The sequence below is a fragment of the Musca domestica genome, unplaced genomic scaffold (genome assembly GCF_030504385.1).
Source record: "Musca domestica strain aabys unplaced genomic scaffold, Musca_domestica.polishedcontigs.V.1.1 9, whole genome shotgun sequence".
Classification (NCBI taxonomy): Eukaryota; Metazoa; Arthropoda; class Insecta; order Diptera; family Muscidae; genus Musca; species Musca domestica.
Window position 1 is genome coordinate 2,342,982 of NW_026712435.1, and position 16,347 is coordinate 2,359,328.

Genomic DNA, 16,347 nt, shown 5'->3' on the forward strand with positions numbered 1-16,347 from the left:
TGAAGTTCGTAATGGATTCGTAATCCAAAGTCAAAAAAGGAGCCTTGTAGGTCCACGTCCTCATATAGCCCCCATATAATGGTAGTCCCCGATATTCGGTATTTTGATGATTTTAGCGACATTATTTAGCGAAATCGTTCCAAATTTGGTATTTGAAGTTGTATGGAGGCTATACGAAGACGTGAGCCTGCACACATAATTTTCTGTCATAGGCTGTAGTATCCATTTCGAACTTCAAATACCAAAGTTTAAACAATTCTGGTGAATAATGTCGCTAAAATCATCAAAACACCGAATATCGGGAGGTACTTTTATATGGGGGCTATATCAAAACGTGGACCACATGGCCCATTTACGAACTTAACCTGCCTACTGGAAAAATAAACACGTGTGCAAAATTTTAGCCAGCTATCTTAATTCGATCGAAAGATAGCGTGATTACAACAGAGAGACGTTGCTAAATAGACTTAGAATTTTACGCTGATCAAGAATATATATACTTTGTTGGGTCTGACATGAGTATTTCGAGGAGTTACAAACGGAATGACAATATTAATATACCCTCCATAGTATGGTGGAGGGTATAAAAAAAGAGAGTACCTTATTGCAAAAATTCTAAAATCGGAAAAGAAATCGAGAAAAAATGGTCAATTTCAAAATTATAGTACATTCTATTGACAAACATCGTAAGAACCTTTAAACATTTGCTTAGAAAATCAGCAAGATTAAGATTGTTTTTTTTAAATGAGTGCGCAATACGATGTTTCATGCATAAAATTGGCATCTAGCTTTCAACTCCAGGACCTACATCGTGCTTCAGCTACAAGATGCGTACAGATTAAAAAAAAAAAACAAAATTGACCGACAAAGCGTTATGGGCTCATTTCAAAACATGGACCTACTTCTTTCATATGACAATAATCCGTCTAATGAGAACTCAAAATGCAAAATTCAATGGGACTGCAATCATAAAAGTATCGAATGTAAAGGGTGCAAAAATAGTAGTAGGTATTGGAAATTTAGTATGAAAAGGATTTATATCCTTCCAGAAATTGTTCTTAAACTTTCAAGATAGCTTAAATCGCTTTAGCAGGTCATGATATGGGTCATAACCCCCTATAAGGGAACAACTCGATTTCAAGTATATTATACAATTTAACCATATTTTTATACCCTACAACACTATGTGTTGGGGATATTATAATTTTGAGTGGGTCAAAAATTATGTAACACCTCGAAATATTGGTTTCCCATGTAGGAAAGTATATATCCATATATATCCTATCTCGCCGAGCTGAGTCGATCTAGCTATGTATGACCGTCCGTCCGTCTGTTTATGTTAATTTGTAATCACACTACACCTCGCAATTATGGGCCGATCTTCACGAAATTTAGAATGGAGGTGGGGCTAGGGTCAGAATAGAAGCCTCTTGCTTTTGTAGACGATCGCATAATATTTAGGGGTTGAAATGGTCAAAAAACTGAAACATGTCCTGATTTTGCAGTTGCTCTACAGGTTGCAATTATAGACCAATCGAAGCGGGTGTTAGCGTGGGGCTAGAGCTTAGGGCTGGGCAGAAGCCTTCCAATTTTTTTAGCCATCGGGTAATATTTAGAGGGTGAAATAGACCATAAAATTTGTGTTAAATAAAAGTCAAATTTTAGATTATACCGCGAATATTTTTAATCGCGGCGAAATCACAAATACACGATCAGGTCAAATCTGACAGGTACGTAGATATTGATAGTAAATATATCTGATATATATAGCGAAATATACACAATGTATTTCCACAAAGGAAGGGGATGTTAGCTAGAATGCTTATATCTCAAGAATGGCTGGACAGATTTTGACAAAATTTTGTCAATTCAGAATGCCTCTTGGCATAAAAGAATTAAATCTAAAAAAATCGCTTAAAAAGAAGCCAATAATGATGTTAATATAGATTTTGTGTTATTTTGTGACTTTTTTTTTGTTTTTTTTTCATATTTTTTATCGCATGTCATTTTTCCAATTTGACTTATAATATTGAAGTGTATATTTTGTAATATTTTTTTCACCTTACAACACAGGTTGGGGTTATTGTATACAGATTGCAATTATCGCCCGATCCTCACGAAAATTTTCACAAGGGAAGGGTTAGGCTCATAAGGGCTAGGCCTATTGTTTTCAAAGATGTCCGCAATATACTTATAATGTATATGTATTTATTTAGAATGTTCCTCATTTTGAAGCCGCTATAAAGGTCACACGAAATCTCGCATGAAGTTAGAGTTTAGGACAGCAGGTAGAATGGTCCACTACTTTTGTATGGAAAATTCCAGCATTACTTACAAGCGATATCCGAAATATACAAAAGGCAAACTTCTGGCTATATATATTCTTGATCAGCGTAAAATTCTAAGTCGATTTAGCGATGTCCGTCTGTCTGTCTGTCCGTCTGTCTATCACGCTATCTTTCGAATGAATTGAGATAGATGGCTAAAATTTTGCACACATGTTTATTTTTCCAGTAGGCAGGTTAAGTTCGTAAATGGGCCATGTAGGTCCACGTTTTCATATAGCCCCAATATAGCGGTACATCCCTATATTCGGTATTTTGATGATTTTAGCGACATTATTCACCGGAATTGTTTGAAATTTGGTATTTGAGTTCCAAATGGATACTACACCCTAAGACAGAAAATTGTCTGTGCAGGTCCAGGTCTTCGTATAGGCCCCATATATCAGTACCTCCCTATATTCGGTATTTTGACGATTTTAGGTACAATACCCAACGAAATTGTTTGAGATGTGGTATTTGAAGTTCGTAATGGATGCTACAGCTTGTGACAGAAAATTAAATTGTAATTAATTTAATTTTACTGATGGAATATCACAATAACTTTTCGTTTTATACGTTAATCTTCATTTGTGGTTAACTTTATAATTCATTTTTCAAAATACATAACTCATAACTATTAATATTAAATAAACATAATTAAAAATTAAAACCAACCCGGAATTCCTATTTATTTAAAACGGACATATAAATCGGCGAGTTATCCGGGAGGTGACCCATATATTTTGGAGGCTCAACCGCAGATCCTAGACATTGACCACAAGTGTATAGTTAAAACCAAGAGTAGAAATTACTGCCTTGATTTGTATTGTGAAATTAAAGATAGTAGACATTGGCCAAAACCGTATTGTGAAATAAAGAAGTCTAGACAAAATTGAATAAAAAAACGTTGTGCTGCGAAAGAAAAAAGTTAGAAACAGAAAAAGAGTGTTCTAGTAAACAACAAAAAGAACCCTAACGGAATAGTCGCGACATGTAAAAAAAGCAAGACATGCAAAAGAAATAAAAAGCCGAGTACCAACAAAATAACAAGTGTACGAACGAAGATATGCATAGACCATTGTAGAAAAATACAGGTAACAGCAAGTGTTGTTGTACAACAATCGTAACAAAAACCACTTACAAATTTGTTTTTGTTCGTTATACAAGTGTCAATAAATAAATTCAATAAATTATTTTGATTTCGAAAACATTTCGAATTTGGATTATTGAATTTGAAATGCAGAAGAATAGTTCCTCAATTATTTAATTTGAACGCTTCCATACCATTCCCCTAAATGTATAGTTCTTAGCTGTATGTCTTAATCTCTCAACAAAGTCGTGGAAAATGCAACATCCCGTTCAAATTGAAACAAAACTGCATACACACATAAAGTATTCTACATTTTGAAATTTTAGGAAACACAAAATATACGACTATTTTGTCTAATGTGGTGTCGCTGTTTTTTTTTAACCCCGAAAACAGTTTTCGCACCATCACCGTTGGCGGTTTATTAAGTACAACGGCGATTTTTTCTATTATTTGGCAAAAAATTTGTTTACATTGCCCTGCAGTGAAATTTGATTTTAAACAAGTTTAAAATCAGTAAGTTCAGCCGCGCCGAACTTTGAATACCCTTCACCATTTGGAACGAATTTAGAAATTTTCAAAGAATAAAATCCTTAAAAAAATCTACCTAAGTACGTAAACTCGTCAAAATACCGAATATAGGGAGGTACTGGTATATGGGGCCTATATGAAGACCTGGACCTGCATAAACAATTTTCTGTCACATACTGTTGTGTCGCTAAAATCATCAAAATACCGAATATAGGGGAGGTACCGTTATATGGGGGCTATACGAAGACGTGGACCTGCACAGACAATTTTCTGTCTTAGGCTGTAGCATCCATTTCGAACTTCGAATATCCAATTTGAAACAATTCCGGCGAATAATGTCGCTAAAATCATCAGAATACCGAATATAGGGAGGTACCTTCATATAGGGGCTATATGAAAACTTGGACCTACATGGCCCATTTACGAACTTAACCTGCCTACTAGAAAAATAAACATGCGTGCAAAATTATAGCCTTCTATCTCAATTCGTTCGAAAGATAGCGTGATTACAACAGACAGTTGAAGGTTTCAATATTGAAGGTTTCAATTATGACGAGAGTTCGAGTAACTATCAACAGAAAGCGAAGTACTTTGAGGAGCAGTTGACAACAGCAGACTTGATTGCAGTTTGTAACGTATGAGACATCAACTACAACAACAAAGACCTAACGGTGCACATTTTCAAGAATTTAAGGAGAGGCAATTTACTAACCAGCATTACTGTTAACAGTGACGTAGAAGATGATGAGAGAGAAGGACGGATATAATGCAGACAATCAAAAAACTCTTCATGCAGCAAATTGAGTGGAAACGAAGTCGTACAACAGCAGATCGAGAAAACAACGAAAGATGAGAGAACACCGTACAACGAAAGTTTATTTTCAGCTGACTGCGAGAGGAGTAAATCAAACAACGGAGATCAACAAACCGAGATCAATGTGTACAACAACTCCAAGATTTACACTCAACTTTCATGACATCGAAGATTCTATTAGACGGTTCGACGGTATACTTTTAGATGAAAGCTCTCTTATACAATATGTGATCGACGGAATAGACGACTTGAACATAAACAAAGCCCTTTTGTATGGTGCAAAAAACATTCTTAAATTTAGAGATAAATTATTGGTATATGAGACATTCCGTAGCAAATCCAAACAAGAAATTAGTTCAAAGAATGTTAATCAGAAAACGGTCAAAACAAAAAGTGACAATAGTCGTGTCGCAACAAAAGAAGTAAAATGTTTTAACTGTAGAATTAATGGACACAAATCTATAGTGTGCAAAACACTTTGTACATACTTTTGAGTGCGGTTGAGGCACTGAGAAAAACTAGCAATAAACAATCAATATTCAAAAATTACATATTTCCCAGCCGCCATAAAATACCACATGTGAACAATTCGGTGATCTTGTGCGTTGACGCATACGATAATGTGAGAGATAATAAAGGTTATGACCCACACGCACATATAGCGCTCAGTAAATGCACAAGACCACTTGAATGAGATGTGAAGCAGCCCTGCAATGTTCTCCATTCAATATTAGAATAGATAAGAACAATTGTGTGGCTTCGACTAGGTTAAGTTAGATTAGTTTTAGTAGTACGTAAGGAACATATTTTAAAAATAAAATCAGAACTGAATCAACAGCCAAACCATTCGGTCGTATTCTTTTCTCGCCCTTTTACATAGAGTTGACAATCGAAGAGGGAGATTGGACTCTATTCTACTTTACAATAGAATGCAAAAACAAAAATAAAGGTTTAAAATATTTTAAGTGTGATCAGTTCGGTCATATCGCAAAAGACTGTGTAATGTCAGATATAGTGAAACAATCGAATACAAAATTTTTAGAACCCAAAGATGAATTGATGATGTACTATAACAATAAAAGTTATACCGCATTAATAGACACCGGAAATAAATTCAATATATAGAATGGGAGTGTATTCAGACAGTTCGGCTCGAAAATAATATCTTGTGAGAAAAACTTTTATATAGTTGGATTTGGAAATTCGAAAATTAAACCAATTGGAAAATTCATTTTTTTGAAGTAACAATCGATAGTGAGGACTATAAAGTAAATTTCTTAATCGTTCCGCGAAACAACATAAACCTTGACTTGATAATTTGTGAAAGCTTTTGTTCACAAGCTCAAATTTTAATACGTCCAGATAGTGTTACTATTACAAAAATAAGAGTAGAGTGTAGAAACAGAACCTGAATTGGATATAGGCGAAATGGCAAGTAAAGAAGCAAAGGCAGAGGTAACTGAAATGATAAGGAACTCCAAGCCGGAAAAATGTAAGTCCATTAATATTGAAATGAATATTGTATTGGCGGATGACAACCCAATATCAACGAGACCAAGACGACTTCCTTTGCTAGAAAAATGTTTGGTACATGATCAAGTAGACCAGTGGCTGAAAGATGGAATTATTGAGGAGTCTGAATCAGAATTTAGTAGCGCCGTAGTACTTGTGAAAAAACGAGATGGAACTCCAAGACTATGTATTGACCATCGACGTCTAAATAAAGTTATGATCAAAGATAAATTCCCTCTACCATTAATAGAAGATTTATTAGACCGTTTGCAAAATGCCAGAGTTTTCGGTACGATTGATCATAAAAATGGATTTTTCCATGTTCCTGTAGCTGAGTCAAGTAGAAAATTTACATCTTTCGTTACTCATAATGGTCAGCATCAATTTAGACGAGTACCTTTTAGATTATCAAATTAGCCAGCTGTTTTCCAAAGATACATTAACGCCATTTTCCGAGAAACGACACGCGAGGGAATAGCTTTGTCACACATTGATGATATTATTATGTCAGGTGCTAATTATTTCACTTTGTCGAGAATACGGACTGGAACTAAATATCAAGAAGTGCAAGTTTTTAAAAAGGTAAACCGAATTCCTTGGATACATCATTGAAGACGGAAAAATATATACAAATTGTGAAAAGGTGGATTCCGTTATGAAGTTCCCAGTACCGACCATGTACTAGAGTTGCAAGATGGATACTTCTATTACAATAATTTGATTATGAGTTCGAACATCGCAGTGGTTCTCGAATGAGAGATGTGGATTTTCTGAGCAGATATCCAGTGATGACCATAACAGAAGTCCCCTTATGTCCAAATCCATTTTGGAAGATTTGGCTTTTGAAATTATGTCATAAAGCACTGCCCAGATATTACCCTTAGTTTTTTGACCAGGGATATTTGTCCAATATTTACGCACTCCATCGCTGCCATGTATACATACAACATTGTTGTTTGTGTTAAATAATAATTACAACGAGGCATGGGAGAGAAACAATAATAAGTGATGCAGTAGCAAGTAACTCTGTCACATACATGCATCACTATTGTTTGCCTCTAATGCCCAACAACCAAACATCATAGCACTGAGAAACGGCCGCGTACAGCAACCACGTATTCCCTTGTACTTGTTGATTTGGTACAAACAATAGCAACACAACTTAACATCAAGAAATCGGCCACGAATAGTATCCACAAATTCCAAAAGTATCTAATGGCAATGCCTGCAATAGTTCTCTCTGTTCCATAATGACCTGCCATACTATCATCATGATACCTTTTCAAAATTTCTGGACTCAATCATTTCTGGAATTTCATCATTTAGAATATAACTACTATTGATCCATTTTAGGGACATTACTCGATGGACATTATTACATCTTTTAGGTAATCATCTTTCATTTGATTTACCCTCATCTGTGTCACGCATTTATTTGAAATGTCAACAATTAAGGCACAAATGCAATTTGCGATACTATTATGTTCATCTTCTGTTCATGATATCCGCAATGGCATTTGTTTTCCCAGGGAGGTATTCAATGGAAAGGTTATACTGTTGAATCTATAGTCACCATCTGGCAAGACGTCCCGTTGGCGATTTAATGTCGTCATATAACTGCTGCTTTTTGCGGCGTGAAGTAAATCGTCCGTGCGAGGTAGTGGATATCTATCTGGGATAGTTATGGCATTAAGATTTCTATAGTCCACTCAAACTCGAACCGAGCCATCACTTTTAGGAACCATCACAGGCGAGGTCCAGGCGGAGTCACATTCCTCTATTATATCATTTTTCAACATGGTCTCAATTTCTCGTTTTAACTCGCATGTTTTCTCAAAAGACAACCTGCATTGCCGTGAGAAAATAGGGGCATTCGTACCAGTATCTATTTTGTGAACAGCATATGGTGTAGGTTCAACGGAGTCAGCAAAAACTTTTCACAATTCCACCAATAACGTTTCCATTTCTTGTTTCTCGTCCTCACTAAGATTTACGCAGTCGGAGCGGTATAGCATCTCTGAATATAGACTGAATGGAATGAGGAGAATAACCATGTTGATGGTAATCTGGGCCATATGATTCAAATACAGACACGAAATTTTGGCAAACTCTCTCTGGAGTGATAAATTTGGACTCAACATGTTCAATTACAACGTCCGTTGTCTTACGCTTGGGTTGCGAATATACCACTGTAATCGTTTCTACCAAATTCAATTCAAATGGGCATTCTACAGCGATATCAAAAACCTGAGATGGACAACCTTCATAGTACCAGTGTCTTTGTCCCATATTCAAAACAATCTGCGCCTGCTCGAGAAAATCGGAGCCAAGTAGTGTTCGATTATTTTTGTCATCTGAAATATTCAAAATTTTGACGAAAAGTTTTACATTCACAATAGGAATATCTCGACCAACACACATGCAATGGAATTGAAACCAACGATCATAGGAGATGTAGTTTCAACCCTCTTACTGCAATTAGGACAATTGGAGCGAACGCAATGCTCCACATTGCATCTATAACAGGCAAGCTTTGGTTTGATCAGTGCTAACTCTGCTTCAGCTTTTGGCTTTGCAGTTTCCCACTGTGTACTCCTTTTTGCGACAATGTATACAACGTTTCGGACAGCCTTGGGGACCACATTTATTACCATCAGTGTTCACCTCGCGTTCACGTGTCATATGTTCTGCTTCTCTTGCATCAGCAAACAATTCTTCAAAATTCTTTATTTTATGCCGGAAAACTATCTCTCTGATATGAGCGTGCAACATGCAAACACAATTGTAATTTGATTAGCTTCATCCGGAATTTTATCCAATTAAATATTTCAGCATAAATGCCTCTATCTGGTTTAGGGGGTAAGAATGCATCACGGAGCATCTTCACTACATCAGCAAAAGTTGTTGCCTTTGAGTTGACTCCACGCCACCATTCCGCAGCTTCTCCTTCCAGCAACATTGGCACTCCATTTATCTGAAATCGATTCCACAGTCTTGTACGTTGTAACGGCAGAGATAAATTCCACAACTTTTAATGGATTTCGCTCTCCATTGAACCTTGAACGACAACCACTGAAAGAACCACATATGGTCACCTACCTCGGTTTTTGATATTTTGAATAGACTGATCTTATTTTTCAGGCCTAGGCTTTAATTTGAGTGTTAAAAAACTATTTGATATAGAACATCTAAAATAAGTGCCAAAAAGGAAAAAATGGCCAAAACCTCAAATCAAAAGTAGTGGTCCATTCTACCCGCTGTCGTATATTCTAACTTCATGCGATTTTTTTAGATTTAATTCTTTTATGCCAAGAGGCATTCTGAATTGGCAAAATTTGTCAAAATCTGTCCAGCCATTCTTGAGATATAATCCTTTGTAGAAATACAATGTGTATATTTCGCTATATATAGCCGATATATTTACTATCGGTATCTACGTAACTGTCAGATTTGACCTGATCGAGTATTTGTGATTTCGCCGCGATTAAAAATTTAACACAAATTTTATGGTCTCTTTCACCCACTAAATATTACCCGATGGCTAAAAAATTTAGAAGGCTTATGCCCAGCCCTAAGCTCTAGCCCCACGTTAACACCCGCTTCGATTGGTATATAATTGCGACCTGTAGAGCAACTGCAAAATCAGGACATGTTTCAGTTTTTGGACCATTTCAACTCCTAAATATTATGCGATCATCTACAAAAGCAATAGGCTTCTATTCTGACCCTAGCCCCACCTCCATTCTAAATTTCGTGAAGATCAGCCCATAATTGCAAGCTGTAGTGTGATTACAAATTAACATAGACAGACGGGCGGACTGTCATACATAGCAAGATCGACTCAGCTGGGCGAGATAGGATATATATGGATATATACTTTCCTATATGGGAAACCAATATTTCGAGGTGTTACATAATTTTTGACCCACTCAAACTTATAATACCCACTTTACATTCGGTACTTTCATGATTGCAGTCCCATTGAATTTTGCATTTTGAGTTCTCATTGGACGGATTATTGTCATATGAAAGAAGTAGGTCCACGTTTTGAAATGAGCCCATAACGCTTGTTCGCATCTTGTAGCTGAAGCACGATGTAAATCCTGGAGTTGAAAGCTAGATGCCAATTTTATGCATGAAAGATCGACATTTAACATCGTATTGCGCACTCATTTAAAAAAAAATAATAATCTTGCTGATTTTTACAGCAAATGTTTAAAGGTTCTTACGAAGTTTGTCAATAGAATGTACTATAATTTTGAAATTTAACATTTTATCTCGATTTCTTTTCCGATTTTAGAATTTTTGCAATAAGGTACTCTCTTCTTTTAAACCCTCCACCATACTATGGAGGGTATATTAACTTTGTCATTCCGTTTATAACTCCTCGAAATACTCATGTCAGACCCAACAAAGTATATATATTCTTGATCAGCATAAAATTCTAAGTCGATTTAGCCCTGACCGTCCGTCTGCCTGTCTGTTGTAATCACGCTATTTTTCGAACGAATTGAGATAGAAGGCTTAAATTTTGCACACATGTTTATTTTTCCAATAGGCAAAATGGGCCATGTAGGTCCACGTTTTCATATAGCCCCCATATATAAGTACAGATATTCGGTATTTTGATGATTTTAGCGACATTATTCACGGGAATTGTTTCAAACTTGATATTTGACGTTCAAAATGGATACTACACCCTAAGACAGAAAATTGTCTGTGCAGGTCCACGTCTTCATATAGGCCCCATATAACGGTACCTCCCTATATTCGGTATTTTAATGATTTTAGCGACATTATTCACCGGAATTGTTTCAAACTTGGTATTTAGATTTGTAATGAATACTACAGCCTATGACAAGAGATTGTCTCTACAGGTCCACGTCTTCGTATAGCCCCCATATAACGGTATCTCCCAAAGAGGTCGTCGTAAAAAACTTTCGCATATTTGTCGCACCGTTGGCCACCACCACAGCAACCTCTTAACTTCATAATGCGCTCCAACTTTGCTTGGCTTCAATGTCGAAATAAGCCTGACAGGCACACTAAAAGCTTTACATTCACAATAGGAATATCTCGACCAACACACATGCAAGGGAATTGAAACTAACCATCATAGGAGACGTTGTTTCAACGCTCTTACTGCAATAAGGACAATTGGAACGAACGCAATGCTCCACATTGCATCTATAACAGGCAAGCTTTGGTTTGATAAATGCTAACTCTGCTTCAGCTTTTGCCTTTGCAACCTCATTTTGCAGTTTTCCACTGTGTACTCCTTTTTGCGACAATGTATACAACGTTTCGGCCAGCCTTGGGGACCACTTTTATTACCAACAGTGTTCATCTCGAGTTCACGCGTCATATGTTCTGCTTCTCTTGCATCAGCAAGCAATTATTCGAAATTCTGAGCGTCCAACATGCAAACTCAATTGCAATGTGATTACCTTAATCCGGAATTTTATCCAATTGGGAAAAGCGTGATCTCTTTTCGCAAACAAAAGCATCAGTCGACTCATTCTTCTGTTGCTTCGATTCATTTATTTCAGCATAAATGCGCCAATCTGGTTTAGGGGGTGAGAATGCATCACGGAGTATATTCACTACATCAGCAAAAGTTGTTGCCTTTGAGTTGACTCCACGCCACCATTCCGCAGCTTCACCTTCCAGCAACATTGGCACACCATTTATCCGAAATCGATTCCACAGTCTTGTACGTAGTAACGGTAGAGATAAATTCCTCCACTTTTACTGGATTCCGCTCTCCATTGAACTTTGAACGACAACCACTGAATTGACATTTTTCGCTTTGCTTGTTGACAGCGCCTATCAATTCCTTAAATTGTTCCGTCGAAAGAAACAACATATTTGTTTTGGCTGCAATACATTGACTTCGACGTAATACTTCCTCCTTTAAAAATTCGCCAAAAACAGAAAAAAATTGCAAACAGCACAGTTGTTTACAAGCGTACAAAAGCATTTTGGTGAGAATTTTCCAGATAAAAGATATTCGTGATGGAATTTAAGCGTGATAGTGTGATTTCTTTATATTTGGCTGGTAGACCACAAGTGGCTATCGTTAGAGCACTCCAGGATTTAAATGTGAATAATTTTTTTGTGTCTCCTACCATCGCTCGTTACCGTGATCCCGGTAGCGTAGCCCGACATCAAGGAAGTGGACGGAAGAAAACAGCAAACATCAGCAGAAATAGTTCGAAAAGTAAAGAAGCGACTTGATCGAATTCCGGGAATGGTCCAAAATACCGCAGAGCAACATTCGGGCAGCGTGTGTCGGTTTCATTGGCCGTTTGAAGTCCATAATTCGTGCCAAAGCTGACCAATTCGAACAAATGCTATTTCCGACATGTTTTGCTTTCATTCAATAAAATTTAAAAAAAAGTAAAAATTATGGAATTTGATTTTGCTGCAGTTTTTTATCTCACCCTGTATATGCATACATTTATTTAAAATAACTCACAATCATTCATGCGCAACGGCAACCATTGCTGCCACGTATACACAAAACATTGTTGTTTGTGTTAAGTAATAATTACAACAAGGCATGGGAGAGAAACAATAATAAATGATGCAGTAGCAAATAACGATGTCACATACATACATCACTATTGTTTGCCTCTAATGCCCTACAACAAAACATCATATCATTAAGAAACGGCCGCATACAGCAACCACGTATTCCCTTGCACTTGTTGTTTTTGTATTTAGCAAAAATATTAGCAACAACAAAGCAGCATAGCAAAGAGAAACGACCGCGTACAGCAACCACGTTTTCCCTTGTACTTGTTGATTTGGTACAAATAATAGCAACACAACTTAACATCAAGAAAACGGCCACGAATAGTATCCACAAATTCTTGCTTACTTGTTGTGTTAGCTAGAGGACCTTACTTACGAACCTGCAAACGAATGAACAATTCTTGTCGATGTCGCTTCTTTTATACTCTCAGCAGAGAGCTTTCAAACACAAAATAGAACGATCATTCTAAAATACAACGATTTTATTTACTAATTAGTCATTCAAGTATGGCAATGCAAGAAAACAAATAATATGGTTACGTTACGTTAAAATACGTGTTACAAATGTATGAATTCAAATATAATTATACTTGAAACTAATGTTCCGCTACATACTCCCCCTTTGACGTGCGGGATCGCGTCTGGAGTAGCGCGTCAACATCTGCAAGTTCAGAATCAATTGAATTTCTTGGACCTGCCTCTCTTTCTCATCGGATGAACTGGCTTTAGAGTATCAACTGAGTTGGTACCCTTTTACATAGTCAAGGCTGAAGCATGATATGTATCAATCGGTATATTCAAATAAACGGGTGAGGACACTTCGTACGTAGATGAACCAATTTTGCTGGTAATGACATAAGGACCATCACGTTTGGGTACAAACTTTGAAGTAAGGTTGTTTAATGTGCTGCTCAAAACGTGAGTGTTCAGTGAGTGTTCTTTTCTAGTCAACATAGCCTTTTTCTTTGTCATCTTTAAGGATGTTTTTCGATTGTTTTTAAATAAGATATCTCTGGGACAACGTTTTCTGATTCGACGACAGATCTGACGTCATGTTATACATCATCTAGAGTTCGCATTTTTCATCCAAAGGTTAGAAAGCAGTGCTTTGGAATTTCGACGAATTCATGGCAAAACGAATAGTTGGTAAACAATGGTGCCACTCATCATGATGCTCTTGAATAATAATTGCTAGCTGACATTTTAGATCTCGGTTCTTACATTCAACAGGATTTGCTTCGGAATGGTAAACTGGAGTGAATTGTTGTTGAATTTCCAAGCAATACGTTACTTTCTGCATTACAGCGGAGACAAACTACACGCCTTTGTCCGATTTAACACGTCGTGGTTTTCCGAAGCGCAGAAATATTTTTTTATGAGGATTTTCGCACATACTTTTGCTGCAGCTTCTTTTAACATGAACAGTTCAATGCAGCTGACCCCTGATTTGGTCCTTAATTACCCCTGATTTGGTCCTTAATTACTCGTTAAAATGTACGCGCTACGGCTTATTGCAACCTTGTGCTAGCGCCTTTGACATTTTAACGAGTAATTAGTTGTCACTAGTTTTGCCGCCTCCTTAAGACATCAAGTAGTATTTCGCTGTCATTCGGACAGACAACACCCGCATTATCGTTTGCAAGCACATATCGTTGTGCATAGAGAGGCATATTGTTGCCAGGGGTAATATCGTTACCTCTTACCAAACTAAGAATAAATACTTCTATATATTAAGGAAACCCCCGTGTGTTTTATTTCTTTTTATATATCACCCTACGGTCCACTGCTCGACGCATTCGGCGTATTCACTGCTATTGGCGGAGCCCCTCTGAGCTAAACACCTATCATCCCAGGCCAAAAATATCTAATGGCAATGCCTGCAATAGTTCTCTCTGTTCCATAATGACCTGCCATACTATCATCATGATAACTTTTCAAAAATTTTGGACGCTCATGTATCGGTACGACCAATAGTGCATCATGGCAATCATCGTTTCTATAACAAAAAAAATTCCATTATTTAGAATATAACTCCTATTTATCCATTTTAGAGAATTTTCATCATGTTACTCGAGTGACATTATTACATCTTATAGGTAATCATCTTTCATTTGATTTTCTCTTCTCTGAACTAAATCGTCCATGCGAGGTAGTAGATATCTATCTGGTATAGTTATGGCATTAAGATTTCTATAGTTCACACAAACTCGAACCAAGCCATCAGTTTTAGGAACCATCACCACAGGCGAGGCCCAGGCGGAGTCACATTCCTCTATTATATCATTTTCTAAAAAAATAGTCTCAATTTCTCGTTTTAACTCGCATGTTTTCGCAAAAGACAACCTGTATGGCGGTGAGAGAATAGGTGCATGCTTACCTGTATCTATTTTGTGAACAGCATATGGTGTAGGTTCACCGGAGTCAGCAAAAACTTTTGCAAATTCCACCAATAACGTTTCCATTTCTTGTTTCTCGTCCTCACTAAGATTTACGCCGTCGGAGAGGTATAGCATCTATGAATATAGACTGAATAGAATGAGGAGAATAATTATTTTGATGGTAATCTGGGCCATATGATTCAAACTCAGACACGAAATTTTGGCAAACTCTCTCTGGAGTGATAAATTTGGACTCAACATGTTAGACTCAAACGTCCGTTGCCTACGTTTGGGTTGCGAATTTACCACTGTAATCGTTTCTACCAAATTCAATTCAAATGGCCATTCTTCAGCGAAATCAAAAACCTGGGGTACCAGTGTCTTTGTCCAATATTCAAATTTTCAATATTGAAGCCAAGTAGTGTTCGATTATTTTTGTCATCTGAAATGATCAGAATTTTGAAGTCAAACGTTCTGCCGCCTATGCCAATTTCACAGGTCGTCGTAAAGAACTTTCGCATATTTGTTGTACGGTAGGCCAAACTTGCAACCTCTTAACTTCATAATGCGCTCCAAATTTGCTTGCTTATTTTGGCTTAGAGCATTGCATCTATAACAGGCAAGCTTTGGTTTGATCAATGCTAACTCTGCTTCAGCTTTTGCCTTTGCAACCACCATTTTGCACTTTTCCACTGTGTACTCCTTTTTTGCGACAATGTATACAACGTTTCGGACAGCCTGGGGGACCACATTTATTACCATCAGTATTCACCTCGCGTTCACGTGTCATATGTTTTGCTTTTCTTGCATCAGCAAACAATTCTTCAAAATTCTTTATTTTATGCCGGGAAACTTTCTCTCTGATATGAGCGTGCAACATGCAAACACAATTGCAATTTGATTAGCTTCAGCCGGAATTTTATCCAATTAAATATTTCAGCATAAATGCCTCAATCTGGTTTAGGGGGTAAGAATGCATCACGGAGCATCTTCACTACATCAGCAAAAGTTGTTGCCTTTGAGTTGACTTCACGCCACCATTCCGCAGCTTCTCCTTCCAGCAACATTGGCACATCATTTATCCGAAATCGATTCCACAGTCTTGTACGTTGTAACGGCAGAGATAAATTCCTCAACTTTTAATGGATTCCGCTCTCCATTGAA

The 16,347-nt window shown here is 37.1% G+C and overlaps 1 protein-coding gene across 1 annotated transcript; it reads right to left on the bottom strand.

Annotated features, from left to right (window-relative positions):
- Positions 1–14,895: 14,895 nt before the first annotated feature.
- Positions 14,896–15,973, bottom strand: LOC131806834 (uncharacterized). The gene is made up of 3 exons (XM_059131619.1): positions 15,884–15,973; positions 15,183–15,318; positions 14,896–15,092 (listed from the first exon to the last, which is right to left on the bottom strand). The coding sequence occupies exons 1-3, from the start codon at positions 15,971–15,973 to the stop codon at positions 14,896–14,898; spliced, it is 423 nt and encodes a 140-aa protein (XP_058987602.1).
- Between the last annotated feature and the right edge of the window lie 374 nt (positions 15,974–16,347).

Excerpts from the sequence above, each read along its gene's own strand:
- LOC131806834 (XM_059131619.1), bottom strand. The coding sequence starts at position 15,973 with ATGACACGTGAACGCGAGGTGAATACTGATGGTAATAAATGTGGTCCC. Across the intron at positions 15,319-15,883 it reads TACATTGTCGCAAAAAAGGA|ATGCTATACCTCTCCGACGG; the intron begins GTACACAGTGGA and ends CTATATTCATAG. Across the intron at positions 15,093-15,182 it reads TGTTCACAAAATAGATACAG|AAAATGATATAATAGAGGAA; the intron begins GTAAGCATGCAC and ends CTATTTTTTTAG.